Genomic DNA, 20476 nt, shown 5'->3' with positions numbered 1-20476 from the left:
GACCCTCTATATACTCCTTACACCTTTCTGCTCTCCCTTCTTTCCTTAGAACTGGGTTTCCATCTCAGTTCTTGATATTCATACAAGTAGCTCTCTTTTCTCCAAAGGTCTCTTTAATTTTCCTGTAGGCAGTATCTATCTTGCCCCTAGTGAGATAAGCCTCTACATCCTTACATTTGTCCTCTAGCCATCCCTGCTTAGCCATTTTGCACTTCCTGTCGATCTCATTTTTGAGTTGTTTGTATTCCTTTTTGCCTGCTTCATTTACTGGATTTTTATATTTTCTCCTTTCATCAATTAAATTCAATATTTCTTCTGTTACCCAAGGATTTCTACTAGCCCTCGTCTTTTTACCTACTTGATCCTCTGCTGCCTTCACCACTTCATCCCTCAAAGCTACCCATTCTTCTCCTACTGTATTTCTTTCCCCCATTCGTGTTAATTGTTCCCTTATGCTCTCCCTGAAACTCTCTACAACTCTGGTTTAGTCAGTTTATCCAGGTCCCTTCTCCTTAAATTACCACCTTTATAACTAAATACTGTGGGGTTACAATTACAAATAACCTAAACTGGAATGATCACATAGGTAGTATTGTGGGTAGAGAAAACCAAAGACTGCGATTCATTGGCAGAATACTTAGAAGGTGCAACAGGTCTACCAAAGAGACTGCTTACATGATGGTTGTCCATCCTATTCTGGAGTATTGCTGTGTGTTGTGGGATCTGCATCAGGTGGGGCTGACGGATGACATCAAAAAAGTACAAAGAAGGGCAGCTCATTTTGTATTATCACAAAATAGGGGAGATAGTGTCACAGGCATGATATGTGAATTGGAGTGGCAATCATTAAAAGACACACATTTTTCATTGCGACAGGATCTTCTCATGAAATTTCAATCACCAGTTTTCTCCTCTGATTGTGAAAACATTCTGTTGGCACTCACCTGCATATGGAGAAATGATCGTCATGATAAAATAAGAGAAATCAGGGCTCACACAGAGAAATTTAAGTGCTCATTTTTCCTGCATGCCGTCTGAGAGTGGAACAGTAGGGAGACAGCATGAAGGTGGTTCATTGAACCCTCTTCCAGGCACTTTATTGTGAATAGCAGAGTAATCACGTAGATGTAGATGCAGATGTAGACCAATATTTATCCAGAAGGGCTCTCTCAAACCGTTCATAGTAGTGGTAACATCCCGCCACGTCCATAGCCCATAGAAGAATATCATCCTATGTATATCCAACAACAAATCTAATTTTCTGGGCTTCTGTCCAGGTACATGATAAAACATTTTGAAAGGCTCTGATTAAGACCAGGTGCTGTGTTCTTTTCCCTTCAAAGGTAAATAAAGGAACCTGTTGATGCCTAAGTAATCCCTCATCAGCAAGTAATGTTAAAAAACATGCTGCACTATCAGTGACATGCATGTTTGTGATTACTTGTGGCATAGCGCGTGGCAATTGTGCTTGCTTGACAGGGACAGCTGCCAGAAAGTGTTGCTGCACTGTGCAACCTTCGCTATTTTCCTTTGATGGGCTAGCCCCATATTCTGGGTAATCAGTGAAAGTAATTAACTTCTCTAAAAGCATGAGTCTGTTTTCTGTCAAATGTTGTTTCTGAATGTCAGTTGTTTCAGCAATACTGCCTCATAATCCTTCCTCTGCTTCCTTTAAACCTGAATCAGTTTTAACTAGAAGTTGACTCTGTTTCTCCTTTTAGAGCTTCTTCTACAGTATCTACATTTTTTTTTATACTCTGACACTAACTTTTCAGCAAGAGTGCTACCATTATCTGGCATCCCGGCTTCAACTATTTCAGTTATTTCTTTTATATCTGCACATATGTTATCTCTCTGGTTCTTGGCAAATTTTGACTCTAACCTTTACTGGTTTACTCGTCTAACTTTTGTACTTCTGTAGGTAAATTTTTGCATTTATCTGGTGGGCTCACTGACTGCAAGCATGACAACTTTTACCGATGCATCCTCTTGTGATTGCATCTCCTGAATTTGAGAATATGCTTCACTAAGATCCGTAGCTCACCCGCAATTTGTTCCTGTATATCATGTGCTGATAATAAGTTTTCCATTAACGTATTTATATTGCAGGACATGTCAGTAATTATTTCTTGTTTTTGTGGTTTACCTAGCTCTGTCAACTTCCTGGATAGTTCATCAGATAATTCAGTGCATATAGCTTTGTTCACCTCTGTGAACTGTCGACTAATACTATTCTTGAAATCTTTAAGTACCTGATTTTGCTGTGTAAGATGGTGCCCTACATTTTCCTGACACTTTGTGAACTGTTGTGTAAGCTGTTGTCCTATATTTCCTGATATTTTGTGAACTGCTGTGTTACACCCTTGAGTTGTTGTGTTACACTTTCCTGAAATTCCTGTTGTTTTGTAAACTGTTGTGTTGTTAGTTACATGAGTTGTGTCAAATTGTGTGTCTCACTAGTGTTTATATTTCTTTATTAACTGTTTCCTGTACTTGCGTCCATGACATGGGCAAATAATCAAAGGAAGTTTCATTGTCGCATGATTCAGTTTCACTATTTGTGGTGAGAACTGAGAAACTGTCTTATCAAGAGTCATATAAGTGATGTTATGATTAGTTATTTTATCGGTGTCATCATTTTTTGATAGTGGGACACCAACCTCATTGTTTTGGTAGCCATCACCCAGTTCATGAGTGGGTGCGTTGCCTTCAGGTGTTGCCAAACACAGATTTCTGACATTTTGGCTTATTGCATTTTGTAATGAATTTTCAACAGTGGCCATTTCCTGTGACTCCATTGTGAGTAGCATTTAAAAAATTATGAAAGAAAGGTTTCTAAAATGAAATTCTGACTGTATCCGTATTTTCATTTCAAGTAGACTTATCTGCATATTCACAAATGATCCTGATTATTATCTGACATAGTCTTGTAGAATTTGGTGACTTATCTTGCATTTTAATGATAACTTTGGACAAGTTTTCATCTTTTCAGTAGAAATGCGCTTTCTGTAAAGGATATTAATTGGAAGGAAAAGAGATTATCTACTGTCAGAGAGACCGCACCAAGAGCGACCATATAAGCATACACCGTAGCAACCCCTACCTTTACTGCTAAAATCAGCATACCTGGAGTTTCTCGATTGTAGCCAGAATTTAATTTTAATTTGCTCCTTCTACGTGTTTCTTATTCCCAATTTCATGGACATGTATTAAAAACAACAAAAGTCTCATTAGTTTTATGTGACAATTAAATGGATCATTTATCTCAAAAATTTCTTACCTCAACAATTGAAAGGACTGTTAATATTCTGCTTCGTGCCATCCTTTAGAAGGTCACCACTGAATTTTGGGATATAGATTGGTGGCCAAATAATGTAAACTGATTAATAATTGCTGCTTGAATAATTTAAAAAAATGATTGGAAATAATAATTGAAAAAAATTGGAAGGTAATTAATAAATCTGTACACATATCCTGGGTGAACTTTAAATAGTACTAATATGAACAGACCTTCAATGTCAATACATTTAATATCAATATTCAGATTCTGAGATACATACTGCTTCACATTACGATAATGCTGATACAGGATCACTCTTCCGGTGCTCCCGGACATTTCTCTAGTCTGCTTCAAACCTCCTGATCCAGGATTCTCAGCATGTGCAAAATGATGACAGATAGGTGTGATTGATGTAAATATATGAATAAACTTGGTCTTCCTAATAACTTTTATAACACATATTCAATATATGGTTGGAATACAAATTTTTAAACAATATTGGTACAACTGAGCTAGTCACACATCTGACCACTACGACTTGTAGAAACAAACAGATGAATGTACTGGAATTAGTCAATTGAAGAGTGTATCTTGTCTCTTTTTTTGCATCAAAACATTATCTTTGCCACAAAACAATTCGTTACTTTACCTTTGGATTTATATACATATAGCTTACATGCATAAAAAGAAAAGAACAAAGAAATGAAAGAAAAAAATAATATTATTATTCATCATAATGTGCAAAGATCTTTGACTATCTTGTGTCTTCAGTGGAGCAAGTGTCAACTGACTAATGACAGTACCCTTTTTTGTTTTGTGTCATACTAGGAGTAGCACCATTCCTCAAAAACAGAATAACAGTTTATTATTTCTTCATAAAGAAATACAGACAAGCCAGGCTGATTAATCATGTTCTCACATTAGAAACAATTGAATTTCCTGTTGACATTCTTGTCAGATCTATGTTCTAGTCTTCAGTATTCCCTGGGAGCTGTGAATGGCCTGGGGTCTCTTTGTTGCTACTTGTGAAGACATCGAAGTTGGCCTGACTGCTCTCAGCATCACACATAGCTTCACTGTAATATCTCACAGAAGAAACAACAGCAGCAGACTACAAAAACAGAACAGTTCTAAAAATGATAACTATCTCCTTAATAAGAAACAGTCTAATTCTCATCTCATTCTGTTTGTTCATTTATTTGAAGTTACACAACATGGATATAAAATCAACATATATAAGGGATCATTGCACCTGCATAAAGTGAACTGTGTTCCTCTTAAAAAAAGAAAATAATGACATTAAAAGTAAAGTGCACATAAATTGTAGGAATAAAATTGTGAAGTTAAATGAGATTATATTGTCAGTGCATTGAATAGTGACATGGAAAAAAATATAGAAATGAATGAGCAGTTAGCCAAACAAAAGTCCACTTCTCTTAGACATAAAATCATGAATGAAGTGACTGAAATATCATTAGATATAGGAGTTTGTATTGAGTAAACTGGGGCTGAACATGCAAGAAATATTACTTTTAAATAATTTAATCACTATAAAGGGAAACAATATGTGCCACACTTTACAACACCACATACTGTACCATATAACACATGTCAGATGCTCTCCATCACCACTGATTGATAAATCCAAATAAATCATAAGCAACATGATGTAAAACTGCTGTTCTTTCACTCTGCCTTATTTCCATGTAATACTAGTCTACAACTACATACATTTCCAGTCCTTGTGACAGTTTTTTGCATTTTGTTTGCACAACAATTTTGTAAAAATGTCAGCTTATGGATTTTCTCTAACACTACATGTGACATCTGTTTTAGTTTTCAGACACAAGTCCTTAACAACCTCATACTTAACGTTTGTCTGCTTTACTCTTCTATATTCCCATTTACAGAGAGAAACAATGCAAGACTGATTGTCTTTGTCAATTATATTTTGTTTTCATTTCTCTTAATTTTTAGGTAATGTAACAGCCCCTCAAATCACAAATATTCTATAACAGAAGCTGCAGATGGTGCAAATTACAGAAGGCAGTGCTACAATATTTTTGTTTTTTAGTTCATCATTTTAATGTCACCAAATAGGTTGATCCATGAACATGTTGATTTTCTGCCTGATGTATTGGTCTAATCAGCATTAACATAAGCCATTTCAGTTTCATTGTTTCCCTCACTTTATAATACACACTCATCAAATGCCAATTTGAATGTTTCAGTTTTCATCTTATCATTTTTTCAAAAGACAAAGTCATCTATATACAACAAAACAAAATCTTATTATGTAACTTCCTGTACTTATCTAGACACCCATGACAACTGATTTGAACAATGCCCAGATCCTTAGCAGAGTTGTCAAAAATTAAGTTTGAAGATCCTGAGGCCTGCTTTAAACTATAAACTGGTTAGTTTAGTGTATCTACAGTACTTGGTTCTACATTAAATGGTGCTAACTTCAACTCAATTTTCATGAAGAAATGCACTTTTTACATTCATTTGATTTGTAATCATTTTTTACGATTAATAACAGCAGTTGGTGGTCTCAGAGTTGTCAGCCTTTCTACATGTTTCATTGTACTCAAAACCTTTTCTTTGAAAATAATCATTAACATTTGTCTAGCTTTATAATTACTAATGTTGATGTTGTCACTACATTTTCACTTTAGAAACCCACTTACTGTTAATAGCCTTCTTGTTTTTAGATGGTTGAAACACTGTCTAGATCTTGTTTTTATTTATAGCTCACATGTCTGCTGATACAGCCTGAAGCCATTCTTTTTCAACCAATCTGCAATAAATGTCATTGAAAGTCTCTGGAACATCTGCAATTACATTTCTGTAATACAGCACTGTCTTTCATAGTGACTGACATTTCCTTCACCAATAATATTCTCTTCATATGTGCCTTCTTTACATGAGAACTAATCTCCATTGTTAAAATTAAAACAGTTTTCATCAACCTTGACATATCTCCCACAAACTATAATCAATATCCATTATTGTAATATGCAATCATGGAGCAGAAGGAAAGGAACAAAGAAGGGGAAAACATGAGTGTGTGAATTGGCAGAGAGTGGCACAGTGTTAACATTGTACATCCATTTGGAGCATGTTCATGCTACAAGAAGCCTTTGAACATCCTGGTTTTTCTTGATTTATGAATTTTGAGCTTAATGAAGATGTTGCATGTGTGAAACAACTAGCTGACAAACCTGGCATTGCCTGTGTATTCATTTTTCCATTTCTCTATTAGAAACAAAAACAAAACAAAATAACTGTCATTGTAGCAAAGTATCAAAAAAATTATGTTTCTACGTATTTGTGAAAACACCTTTGAAATTATGGAAGAGTCATGCAAAGAAATTAACATTATGTGCAAACGTGTAAGTACAGTATCCAAATTAAGAAACATGATCCCTGACATTTTCCATAAACTGGGTACAGAAAATGTCTCTGTGGCAACACATCTTCAGAGCTCTATAAACGCCTATAATTTTTGCCTAAAGCCAGTTTCACTTCACAGCTGAAAGCTGTCAAAAGTGTTGCAGCTGTCAGGGATTTCCTTGAGCTAACTCAGATGTAGGAGTGTCTTGGTAGCAAAAAATAAATGTATTAAAACCTCACTCACAGTGCAGCATTTCTTCATGTATCTCAGTGTGTTTATGATGTCATATGTCATGAACTATGTGTTGTACAATGATATATTTTTGTAGGTACATTCAGTGGTTTATGTGCATACTGTCAATACAATATTGTGTGAACAGAGTTAGTAGCAAAAAAGTAATAAATTTAAGTCATGCATGATGAGGCAGTTTCTCATTCATCTTGTCCCCACATTGATTGTTACCCAACAGTAAGGGGCATATGTACCAAGTTTTGTTGAAATGGCTCCTCCATTGGTTTAGAAGGAGATGTGGAAAACACACACACACACACACACACACACACACACACACACACACAAACACATCCATATTTATAATTTTTTTCCGGATATAATATAAATCTGCTGTTGATATAATGTTTTTAATACTGGCATTTTCTACGTCTTTGAGAATGATATGCTGGTGTTCACCTCTTTTTCCATTTCAGTCTTCTCAAAGCCACATAGAGTTTTTAATATGTTTTCAGGCTATCTCATCAAGCCACCATTATTCATAATTTTTGTGTTAGCAAATATTATGGCATGCTGAAAAGTAATGCCACCAAATTTTTTTATACAAAAACTCAAAGTTTTTAACTAAAAGTTGGGCTCATTGGTCAGATACAGTGGTCATGTGTGTGTGAGTTGGACTTGCGTGAATGTGTGTGTATTGTCTACTTCTCAAAAAGGCCTTTGGTCAAAAGCTCACATGTAGCAGGCTTTTCATTGTGACTGCCTGTGACCCAATGTCTCCTCTATATGGTATGTAGCAGTTTATACTTTGCATAATGAAGTTTGAGATTGGTATGTTTTGCAAGTTGTTATTACTCACAAATTGTACAATGAAAATTAAAAATTGGCAATGTATTTTCCAGGGTTTTTCAAAAGTTACATGAATCCAGAACACTAAGCAATCAACACTTTAATATCAGAACATAAGACCATCCAGTCATCTGAGGAAAGGGCAAGCATTATCACAATGGTACAAGAGAGTCATATCAACAGCACATGTTGCAATAGCTGTCAGCTCAATATTTCACAAATGCGAGTGTTGCACAATATATTTCAAGAACTTGTAGCCATTTTGTGCGCAGCCTGTGCAACATCTGCATCCAGGTAACTCAGTAAACAGACAACAGTTTTGGGAATGGTTGGCTTACAAAGCTACATCAGTACATTTTAGTTACAGATGAGGCTACATTTACAGGCAACGGTATCATGAACACACAAAGTTCTTACACTTGGGTGTTTGAGAATCCACATGACATGAGGAGAACTAGGTTCCAAATTAGGGTTCTTGTAGAACTTATGGTGTGGTATGTTTGATGATCTGATGATGGCCTATCTTCCTTCAAAATCGCATGTCAGGCACACCATACACACATTTTCTGGCAAAAAACATACCTACACTTTTGGAAACATGTGGCATTAGAGTAATGATGGCAAAAATGGACCTGCGGCATGGTGGATCACAAATTCACTGTACCAGAGAAGTATACCAGTATCTGAACATCACATTTCCTCAGCAACAGAATAGCAATGGTGGACCCATTAACTGGCCTGCCAGCTAATGAGACCTACCGCATTAGACACTTCTTTATGGGGTTGGTTAAAGTGGAATGAGTACAGTATGAACATTGATAGTCGTGAAGGTCTTGTCACTTGCAACACTGATGCAGTTGTCCACATTAAAGCCTGCCTAGATCAAGTTTGATGTGCAACACAATACATACTCCATTGTGTTGCCAAATGTACTGTGATGGGTGACGGCCTTTTTGAGCACGTCTTATAGGATGGATCAGTCAACTGTCCCACAATTATTCTTTCCACCACAGTGCCTACACAACAATTTGCAATTAATATTCATACTTGTTTTCATAATCATTCATGGATTGTATACTATTCAGCCCCTTCCAGTTCTGTAAAGATTAAAAATTGGACACATGTTATTAGGAATTTTTCAGTTTATTTCCACATGTAGAATCATCGTATAAATTAAGTGACATTCCTCTTGAACCATCATGTATAAAATTTATATAATTTTTCCATTAATGCATCCTTGAAACCTAACAAGAATTTGTTTTTGTCAATCAGTATCTTGTAAGTGAAATATGTGTCTTATTCTGAACAGTATGATGAAACATATTTTGAAAATTCCACTTCCTCTCCAACAAAACATTCTATCCCAACATTGAATCACTGTTTCAAGAACATGGTGTCTACTGCAATATATCCAGAACAAACAAAGATATTAACTTGAAATTTTGCCACCCATTGTCCAGTACCACCTCATTAGTGTACACAATATTACAAGAACTTTTTAACTTCCAGTTTTGATTACAGTTTGGTACTGTAACAATGTCAACAGTTTATCTCCATCCATATGTTGCCAGAAGCCATATATTTTACATTCCTCCTTTTTAGTGTCAAGTGAAAGGACTGGTCATTGTGGATGCTCAGTCTCTCAAAAAATCCTGATCTCTTTCTGACGATTTTCTTGCTCACATTGATCACTTTAAGCTTCCTGTCATTTTTTAAAGATATAGTACCTCATCTCTATTTTTCCCATTGTTAACATACATAGTGGCTGTTTGTGTGAAGCAATGAGAATGCCTTTACTTGAACCTCTTAGGTATCCATGTGTAGACCAATCAAGTTTGCAGCACAATGTCTGCCATTTCAAGCAGGGGCAAAATTTTCTTTAATTTTATGATTCGGTTCCTATATTTCTCAAACTATGTACTGCATCTGTAAACTGTGTCTTTGTAGTTTACATTTCCTTAATGACAGTATTGTTTTTGTGCACTGTATGTTTTCCCAGATAGTGATATGGATATCAACTTTGGTTGAAATATGGCCACAAAACTATTCAGAACACAGTGATAGTTAATAATGTGGTTTTAATCAATTCATTTCCTATGGATTATGAAAGAGAATCATGACATCTTTGGAGGGTCTCCTTTCTATGTAATGTAATGATGAATTAAGGGCTCAATGTATCTTACACTCTTAATAAACATGTAGGTAAACATATCAGTACAATATAACATTTGGAGAAATATTCCAATTTTTCTCATCATATAGCCATTGCTCTTTTCAACTACATTTTTTGTTTGATAACAGGATCTGAATTTCATGTACATTCAGAGGGAACACAGCTATGATTAAATTCACTTCTATGGCCTCTTACTTTTTTTTTTTTTTTTTTTTGATAATTGTGTTTCTAGGAACTGCAGTCTCTGAGAGCAGAACTGGATACAACTAAACAACAAGCAGGTGGAGAGGATCAGAATTTGCAGGATGAGATCCAGACACTGAAAGAAGAAAATGAAAGACTCAAGGATGTAAGTTTTCTCTACTATAATTTATTCTGTAGAGATATATTAAAAACAAAGATTCCAAGACTTAACAAGCGGGAAAGCGCCGGCAGACAGGCACAATGAACAAAACACACAAACACACACACAGAATTACTAGCTTTCGCAACCGATGGTTGCTTCTTCAGGAAAGAGCGAAGGAGAGGGAAAGACGAAAGGATGTGGGTTTTAAGGGAGAGGGTAAGGAGTCATTCCAATCCCGGGAGCGGAAAGACTTCTCTTAGGGGGAAAAAAGGACAGGTGTACACTCGCACACACACACACATATCCATCCGCCTAATTGTGTGTGCGAGTGTACATCTGACCTTTTTCCCCCTAAGGGAAGTCTTTCCGCTCCCGGGATTGGAATGACTCCTTACCCTCGCCCTTAAAACCCACATCCTTTCGTCTTTCCCTCTCCTTCCCTCTTTCCTGAAGAAGCAACCATCGGTTGTGAAAGCTAGTAATTCTGTGTGTGTGTGTGTGTGTTTGTTTTGTTCATTGTGCCTGTCTGCCGGCGCTTTCCCGCTTGGTAAGTCTTGGAATCTTTGTTTTTAATATATTTTTCCCATGTGGAAGTTTCTTTCTGTATGAAACATAATCAGAGTTGTGTAAAAGCAAAGATTGGTGTTTATCAGTAGTGGTCTGAAGTGACTGAAATATTTTTCTGTGTGTCTACTTGGTTGCTATTTAGATTGAAGAGCTTTACCTGAGTAACACTGAAGCATAGTTTTGGATACAATCTATGTATTATACTTTCAGAAATCTGTATAAGCCTCTTTGAGATTGTTAATTTCAAAAATATTTGCAAAATCAGGAACTTCTTTTCTAGCTGAACAAAGTCATACTCTGATGATAATTCTCCGTATTATTTACTAATAAATAGTGATCTTTCTGAGGGATTTAATTCAATTACCTTTTCTGTGATATCTCCCTGAAGTGACATTATATAACCCTACTTGACTTCAAGGAATTTCACAGTGCAAATGTATGATGGCACATATGGCAGGCATTTTGAGTATACCATAAAAAATTGTCATAGGCCAACATTTGCTGTTACGGGCAACATCATAAATGGCACTCAGTTCATTTGCGACATCGACACTGGCTTTAGTTACATTGTAATACGTAATCATTTCTGGTTTTCTTTTATCACATACCGATTGGTGTATGTTCTTATCAGGGTGTAAAGTTGACATTACCAGAACAACTTTATTTTTTTTTAGATATGTAGGATGACAACATAATGTCATTCTGGAACCCAAATTGAGAACTATATGCTTCTGTTCCTTTTTTGGAATATCTCAGGTACACTTGTCTTGCTTTTACAGACTGTGCCGACAGAAGGCAATGAATGTTCTTTCAAGAGGTAGATCATAAGGGGGTAACTAGTAAACCAAATATCACACATCAAATTCCTATTTGTTTTCATTATTGGCCCTACTAAACCGTTTCAATATCACATGCTTTATTACTAAGCTGGTTAGTTTCTGGTGGTTGTTTACCCTAGTATACTGACAGTTTGAGGATACAGAATGTCTTTGTATCTACAAGAGCATTTATTTTTATGCTGTATTTCGCTAATTTGTTTGGCATGTATACATGGAAAGGAGATCTCCCTCAGAAAGATAACAGCATCTCATCAATAGTAAGGTTCTCAGATGGCATATAGTATTGATGAATATTTTCAGCAAAATTATCAAAAATATCTCTTATAGCAGCCAGCTTGTCAGTCGTTTACATTTCATCCCAGGTGTTCTTACAATCAACTCTCAAACAATTTTGAAGAAAGTAAAACCTCAGCAGTGAGAGTGTAGTCCAAAAGATTGCAACTCCAATACCATCTGTACACCACAAATTGTTCAAGTTTTGTGTATTTGAGCAGTTTAGGCCCCCTGTTTATAAAAGTCTCATAAATGCCTTCAAATCCTCCAAAGCTACATCATTCATGTGGTACTGTTCTTTATTTTCTGTATATTTTCCCCTGATATTCCTTATTTGATTATTTGTATGTGTAAGTGTAGTATTCAACATACTGTTTGTTATTAACTCAGTCTCTGTTTTGGCATGTTTTGCAACATCTTTTATGCTTGGATAATTTGTATTAACATTCTCTGAATGAATAAAAACACTTTGCCTAAGACAATCTTTCATCCATTCTTCGGATTATCCAAAATACCCTCTTGCTCTGAATCACTTTCTTTGAAAAAACTTTGTCAGTATCTTCTTCACTCTTGGAGTCACAGGAATTAGCATTTGAACAGTTTTCTAAAACTTCTGATAGTTCTTGTAGCCGATGATCATTTTCTTCATAAGACATCTTGAGAAATATAAAATCTAAAAATAGATAAAAGAATACTATAAACAACTATGTATCTCCAGAATGAGATTTTCACTCAGCAGCGGAGTGTGTGCTGATATGAAATTTCTTGGCAGTGTGTGCCCGACCGAGACTTGAATTCAGGACCTTTGCCTTTCGCGGGCAAGTGCTCTACCATCTGCGCTACTGAAGCACGACTCACGCTCGGTACTCACAGCTTTACTTCCGCCAGTATCTCGTCTCCTACCTTCCAAACTTTACAGAAGCTCTTCTGCGAACCTTGCAGAACTAGCACTCCTGAAAGAAAGGATATTGTGGAGACGTGGCTTAGCCACAGCCTGGGGGATGTTTCCAGAATGAGATTTTCACTCTGCAGCGGAGTGTGTGCTGATATGAAATTTCCTGGCAGATTAAAACTGTGTGCCTGACCGAGACTCGAACTCGGGACCTTTGCCTTTTGCGGGCAAGTGCTAAGCCGTGTCTCCACAGTATCCTTTCTTTTAGGAGTGCTAGTTCTGCAAGGTTCGCAGAAGAGCTTCTGTAAAGTTTGGAAGGTAGGAGACGAGATACCAGCAGAAGTAAAGCTGTGAGTACCGGATGTGAGTAATGCTTCAGTAGCTCAGATGGTAGAGCACTTGCCCGCGAAAAGCAAAGGTCCCGAGTTCGAGTCTCGGTCGGGCACAACGTTTTAATCTGCCAGGAAGTTTCAACTATGTATCTCATAAACTTGCTGGCAGCTCAAAACTGTACCCCCCAGTATGAGGTTGAGTGCGACCTACCCTAAACTTGGCACACATGTATCTCCTTCTGATGCTGGCACAACAATAAACTCAACACTCCACCTTATCCCCTCTCCCTTACCCCTAGCTGTTATGACAGCAAGATTTGTGTGACAACAATGACATTCAATAATCAGCACTTCAAAACACTTTGGGTATGACAAGCCCAGTCTCACTCACACTGGGTTAATAAGGAAGAATGCACATAACACAGTCCTATGGGATTCCTCCTACTAGTTTTATGAGTTTCTAACTCTTCTTTTTAAGATACAGTAACTGCTGCTTGTTGTCTGGATAAGTATTTAATGAAGTGTAGGAGATTCTTTGTGATGCCATAATATGCTACTTTAAAAAAAATAATATTGTGTGATACACAGCCAAGAGCTTTACTTAACTCTGTAAGTGTAGCTCTGGTGGTTAATTTTTCTTTTGTAGACATTGTGAAATGTAATAAGCAGGCTCTCAACAGCTTTTGTGGATTATTTTGTTTCGGGTAAATTGGTTTTAATTTGATAGTCTATTACTTTCAAAATGACTCTCAACCTGTATATGTACATAATGCAATCTCTGACAGGTTTTTAATTTTTTTTAACTGAGTTTGCAAAATAATAATTTAATTTTTAGCAGGTAGAAGAGAGGCAGCCAGTTTGCCAGCTGGGTAGTGGGAGAGGAGGATGGCATGAGTATGGGTGGGAAACATTGTAGCAGCTGCTGAGAAGTGGCACACACTGAAGGCAACATTGTGAACTGGGAGGGGTGACAGCATGGAGGAAGAGGAAACTATAGGTTCAAGGGTGCAGGGATTGTGGGATACTTGAGATTGAGGTGAGAAGGATTTTGGGAGCAAAGGATTTGTTAGTGCAGTACAGAGAGACTGGTGGTGAAGGAAGGAATATAGACGCTTCAGGTTGAGAAGCAAAAAATGGTTCAAATGGCTCTGAGCACTATGGGACTCAACTGCTGTGGTCATTAGTCCCCTAGAACTTAGAACTACTTAAACCTAACTAACCTAAGGACATCACACACATCCATGCCCCAGGCAGGATTCGAACCTGCGACCGTAGCAGTTGCACGGTTCCGGACTGCGTGCCTAGAACCGCGAGACCACCGCGGCCGGCTTGAGAAGCAGCCATTGAAATTAAACTGTATGTTGCATGACTGGGAGGTCAACTTTATTGTTGGCAACAGTTTGTATGTGGCCATTCATCCTGGTACCAGCAGGGTGATAGTTGTACTGACATAAGACTCTGTGAAATGGCAATGTTTGTAGAAGGTATACAACATGCCTTGTTTCACAGATGGAGTAGGATAAGCCTGTGACTGGATTTGAGAAGGTGGCATTGGGTGGATGGGTTGAGCAGCTCTTGCACCTTGTTCTGCCTTTGGGGTATGAAACCTGTGGCATGGAGTTGGGAGTTGGAGTGCTATAGGGATGGACTAGGATGTTGTCTTGGTTGAGTGTGTCATGGAACATCACTATAAGAGCAGTGTCCAGGTTTGTAGGTTTTGGAGCATGTAGAAGATGGTTGGGCATGATGTTATTTGTTGTGAGAAGGCAAGTGAAGTCAGGAAAGAAGCTATGGGAAGGAAATATGGATTTCAGTAGGGATTGGGGGTTATGTTGGAGTTCCAGGCTGGGATCACTCTGGCAGAGTTTGTAGATAGAGGTGTCAGACACCTGGTGGAGGCCTTCCAGTAGGCATTTACTACAATGTATCATGACAGTGGTGGATCGTTTGTTAGCAAGGAGGAGAGTTATGTCTGGATTTTTTCCCCTCTTGTTTATTGCTATGTGTTCTGCCAAAAGTTAACGTCCTTAGAAAGGGACATGGAAAAAGATGAGGCCAGATCAGAGGTAAAGAATTCCCAGAAACTGACTACATGTGGTTAGTTGGGATGGAGGGAAAGGGTCACAGTTGGATGTTGGTATGAAGTGGAAATGTAACATTCAATGTTTGTATCAGGTTGGATTTGTATAAAGGGATTGGTGTCAGAGATGTTTCCACTATAAGCATTGGGAGAAGAAGAGTGTTTTGTCATGTCCAACATGGTTAAAATTGGATGTAAGGTCTAAGGTTAGGCCTGTGGATATTTTATAAGACTAAGGTTTTTTGTGGAGAGGTTAACAACAGTGCTTTGCGTTTGCCTGGTTCCACTGTTTTGTGTGGTGTTTAACAGTGTGTGTGTGTGTGTGGGGGGGTGGGGGGCGGGTTATGGGAGATGTGGTAAATTGAAGAGGCCAACTAGCCAGTGTCCAGGCATTATGAGTGATTGTGAAAATGGGTTCATTGTGCATGTAGTACAGGTGTTGATGAATGGTGGTGCACCAAGGCTGGAGTAGGGTGTCAACAGTTTGGACAATTTATTTAAGTGGTGTCTGGGACACTCCCCCAGGTGCTGGAGTAAAAGGGTTTCTGTTTCAGAGATGTTGTTTATGTAGTGAGGTTTTCACAGAAACTGTATATTGCAGAGGGGAGCCTGTGCCATGGATAGGTCTTTTGCAGTACCAGGTTTGTGAAGGATAGGGACTGGTGCAATCTGAAAAGCTGAAGGTCCTTGTGAATATAGGTTTGGGATGCAAAGCAGGGGATTTTTATGGTTGGACCATTGGGGGTTTCCATGGTTTCAAGACCATTTAAGGAACTGCATGTGCTACAAGGGAGGGGATAATCTTTTAAACTGGTGGAGAAAGATGGATCAATGATATACTGGGTACAGATGATGTTAGGAAATGGTATATGACACAAGAAATAGGCAAGTGAAATTGTTAGATGGTTATAAAGAGAACTAAATGATGTGCCATGTGGTTGGGGAGTGGAAAAGATGGAAGGAATAATGTTGAGTGGTATAGGATAGTTTTGTGGCATGATGGTATTTTATTGCTCATTAGTTATGTGTGGAAAGGAACAAGGAAAAATGTAAAGTTCAGGTGGGAAGGATGTTTGAGGTGGGGTGGCTGGAAGCTGTTGTAATACTGGTCTCACTTGTCACATGTCCATACATGAGGTCTGTTCAAAAAATTCTGAAACATTCATAATTTCATGCCAATGGTGTGTTGCAGCAAAATGCGGTTGGCATCCCTGTAAATGCCTGTGTTTAATATGTAACTTCCAGAAGTTTCACGGTTGTACGTCTGTCAGTTATTTTTCAGTGCTGTATTGAAGAGAATATTGTGTCACACAGATTGTGAATTTTGAGACGGCAGAGAGAATAGCAGTACATCTGCACTAAATTTTGCATAAAACTCAAGAAAACCTTTATAGAGATACACCAAATTATGCAGGAAGCCTACAGTGCTGATTGTTTATACCATACTTGGTGTTTGGAACGGTTCACACAGCTTAAATAAGGTTGGATGGAAGTTAGTTGTCCCTTATTCAGGACACACTTCAGCATCTACCAACAATGTCCATTGCAGGAATGACAAAGAATTACTGCATGCCAATCAAAGACTGACTGTCCATGAAATTGTTAGAGAATGTAACATTTCTGTTGGCTCATGTCATGAAACCCAGGCACAGCATCTTGGAATGCAGTGTGTTGTGACCAAGTTTGCCCCACAGTTCTTGAGTCAAGAGCAGAAAGACCTTCACATTGGAATCTGTGAAGAGCTTTTGGATGGTGCAAATGAGAACAAGATGTTCCTTAAGAGAACCATAACTGTCGCTTACACATGAGTCTAGAGTTACGATGTTGAGACTAAGTTTCAATCTTGCCAATGGGTCACGAAAGGTTCTCAAAGACTATAAAAAGCTCATTAGGTCAGGTCAGGTCAAATGTCAAAGCCATGCTCATAGTTTTCTTTGAGTGAAGAATTAGTTCATCATGAATTCATGCCACTGGGAGAAACTGTTAAATGATGGTACAATCAGGATATGTTGCAACAACTACGAGAAAGATGGGAACAAAATGGCCTGAAATGTGGTGAGATAATTCATGGCTATTGCATCATGATAATGCAGCTGCACAATTCTTGCCTGCTGGTGTGTGAATACTACACAAGAAACATAATCACTGTTCTGCCTCATTGTCTGTGCTCTACAGACTGGGCTGCTGTGGAGTTTTTTAATTTCCAAAGATGAAAACCCTCCTGAAAGGACCAAGATTTACAATGATACACAAGATAAAAGAAAATTTGCAGATGGTGTTTCACACAGTTGAGCAAGAGGTGTACCAAGACTACTTCCAGAAGTGGAAACAACATTGTGAGTAGTGTATCAGTTGTGGAGGAGAGAGTTTTGAAGAAGACATGCACAATAAGTAAAAGGAAAATGTAGAAAAACTTTGTGGACAAAATTCAGAAAATTTTTGAACAGATGTCATACAACAGTACACTCAACCCTACAGCCTTGTGCATATTGTTGTTGTGGTCTTCAGTCCAGAGATTGGTTTGATGCAGCTCTCCATGCTACTCTATCCTGTGTAAGCTTCTTCATCTCCCAGTACCTACTGCAATCTACATCCTTTTGAATCTGCTTAGTGTATTCATTTCTTGGTTTTCCTCTATGATTTTTACCCTCCACACTGCCCTCCAATACTAAATTTGTGATTCCTAGATGCCTCAGAATATGTCCTATCTTGTGCATATTGATCAGTGCCCTTCAGATTCCATACATAACACCTCTTTCCTTACACACCTCACCAACTGTATCCTCACCCACAACCATTTTTCCTTGCAAGGGAAGGCATACTGACAAACCTGTGTCACAGCCAAGGATACATGCATGGCACCCTCCAATGCCAACATGTTTATTGGCTACCTAGTGGAATATTATGTATCCTCCCTAAACTACCAATCGAGTCTGCTCTAGAGGTTCTTTGACATCTTCAGGATGTCGACTCAGGGCCAAGACATCCTGCCCTTCACAACCTTGACTGCTTCTCTCCTGTAAGGTTCACCTGGTCATCCTCTACCTAATATGCCACCTTCCTGGATGTTCTCCTTCACCTCTATGATGTCTCCACCCACATATCTGCCCACATTAAACCCACTAACCACCAGTAGTACCTGTATTTCAACAGCCGCTAGTAATCTCACACCAAAAGTCCTTTGAGAACCGTTTAACCTCAATATGTATGCACTGATGAGAACCCCTTTGTCCAGTATGCTGAAGAACTCATGAAGCTCTTCATAGACAGGCAATACTGGTACCCTCCGAACCTAGTCCACAAACGGATTTCACAAACCATATCCTCTGACATTCCCAATCCTCCAACCAGCCCCAAATATCAGCTAAAAAGGAGCACACCCCTCATCACACAGTATCACCCTGAACTTGAACAACTGAACTATTTTTTTCAGCAGGCTTTGATTATCTCTTATCCTGACTTGAAATGAGGGAGATACTCACTAAGATCCTCCCCACTCCTCCTATGGTGTTTTCCGTCACCCTCTTGACATAAGCGTAATTCACAACCATCCTTATGCCATTCCCACTCTACAGGTATCATATCCTAGAGGCAAAAAAAGATGCAAGACATGTCCAATGCATGCAGCCATCACTTGCTACTCCAGTCTTGTCACAGAGTATCCTTTCAGAAAGGCTTTTCAACAGAAAATGCTATATATGCTTTCACTGATCAAATATTAAATGCTCTGAATAACCGGACATCACCCATTGGTATTTTTTGTGATCTCTCAAAGGCCTTTGATTGTGTAAATCATGGAATTCTTTTAGATAAGCTAAATCATTATGGTTTGAGTGGGGCAGTGCACAAATGGTTTAATTCATACTTAACTGGAAGAATGCAGAAAGTTGAAATAAGTGGTTCGTGTAATGTTAAAACAGCTGATTCCTCAAACTGGGGTGCTATCAAGCACGGGGTCCCACAGGGTTCGGTCTTAGGTCCTTTACTGTTCTTGATATACATTAATGACTTACCATTCCACATTGATGAAGATGCAAAGTTAGTTCTTTTTGCTGATGATACAAGTATAGTAATAACATCCAAAAACCAAGAACTAAGTGATGTAATTGTAAATGATGTTTTTCACAAAATTATTAAGTGGTTCTCAGCAAACGGACTCTCTTTAAATTTTGATAAAACACAGTATATACAGTTCCGTACAGTAAATGGCACAACTCCAGTAATAAATATAGAATTTGAACAGAAGTCTGTAGCTAAGGTAGAGTTTTCAAAATTTTTAGGTGTGTCCATTGATGAGAGGTTAAACTGGAAGCAACACATTGATGGTCTGCTGAAACGTCTGAGTTCAGCTACGTATGCTATTAGGGTTATTGCAAATTTTGGTGATAAGAATCTCAGTAAATTAGCTTACTATGCCAACTTTCATTCACTGCTTTCGTATGGCATCATATTCTGGGGTAATTCGGATCTGCATTCTTCCCTCCAATACCAGCTTCTGTAATCTACACAGATGGGAGTTATCATTAAAAAACATCATCCACTTCCATATTGATCCTGTCTTCACTCTCAGATAAACCACTGTCTCCACACCGTCAACCCAACAGTTGTCCTTTCCTCCAATCTGTCACCACCTCCTAATTCAGTTTCTGATGTTGCATTTAGTGTGCCCCATTTCCCAGTGGCTGCTACAATCTTGATGTTCTCCAGCTGCCACCCCTCCCACCAGCATTACTAGCTGGCAAACTGACTGCCTCCCTCCAAGCTTCCAGCCATTCACCCATAGTCCCTCACATTCTCTCACATTCTCCCCCCCCCCCCCCCTCCCCCCCCCCCCCCCACCTGTCAGTACCCCCTGCCCATCACAACCAGTCCACTTGCAAAGATATAGCTTTGCTGCTGTTAATCCAGCCAGCAAAATGAAATTGCATAGGTGTGTGTATGTGAGTGTGTATGTTTTCACTTTTGAAAACCACTGATATTACAGCAAAGATGGCAAATGTACCTGTAACATGATAGATCTCTGATTCACTGCACTAGACAAGTATCCCAGTATCTGGTTATCACATTTCCTAAATGGCAGAATGGCCATGGTGGACCCATTAACTGGCATGTCAGATCACAAGGCCTAATGCCAACATACTTCTTTTTAATTGCTGGTTACAGCTGGATGTGTACAACACATGTTGATACTCATGAGTATGTTATTCCTTGCAACAC

General features: G+C 38.3%; 1 protein-coding gene across 1 annotated transcript in view; it reads left to right on the top strand.

Moving 5' to 3' along the window:
* LOC126278029 (putative leucine-rich repeat-containing protein DDB_G0290503) overlaps positions 1-20476 on the top strand; it is a 567177-nt gene that overhangs the window by 364071 nt on the left and 182630 nt on the right. Inside the window, exon 10 of the mRNA XM_049977802.1 lies at positions 10163-10279. Coding sequence (XP_049833759.1) covers positions 10163-10279 — 117 coding nt within the window. The remainder of the gene's footprint in view (positions 1-10162; positions 10280-20476) is intronic.

This window comes from Schistocerca gregaria, chromosome 1, assembly GCF_023897955.1.
Source record: "Schistocerca gregaria isolate iqSchGreg1 chromosome 1, iqSchGreg1.2, whole genome shotgun sequence".
NCBI lineage: Eukaryota > Metazoa > Arthropoda > Insecta > Orthoptera > Acrididae > Schistocerca > Schistocerca gregaria.
The sequence above is the reverse complement of the archived record's forward strand: the minus strand, read 5'-3'. Positions and strand labels throughout refer to the sequence as shown.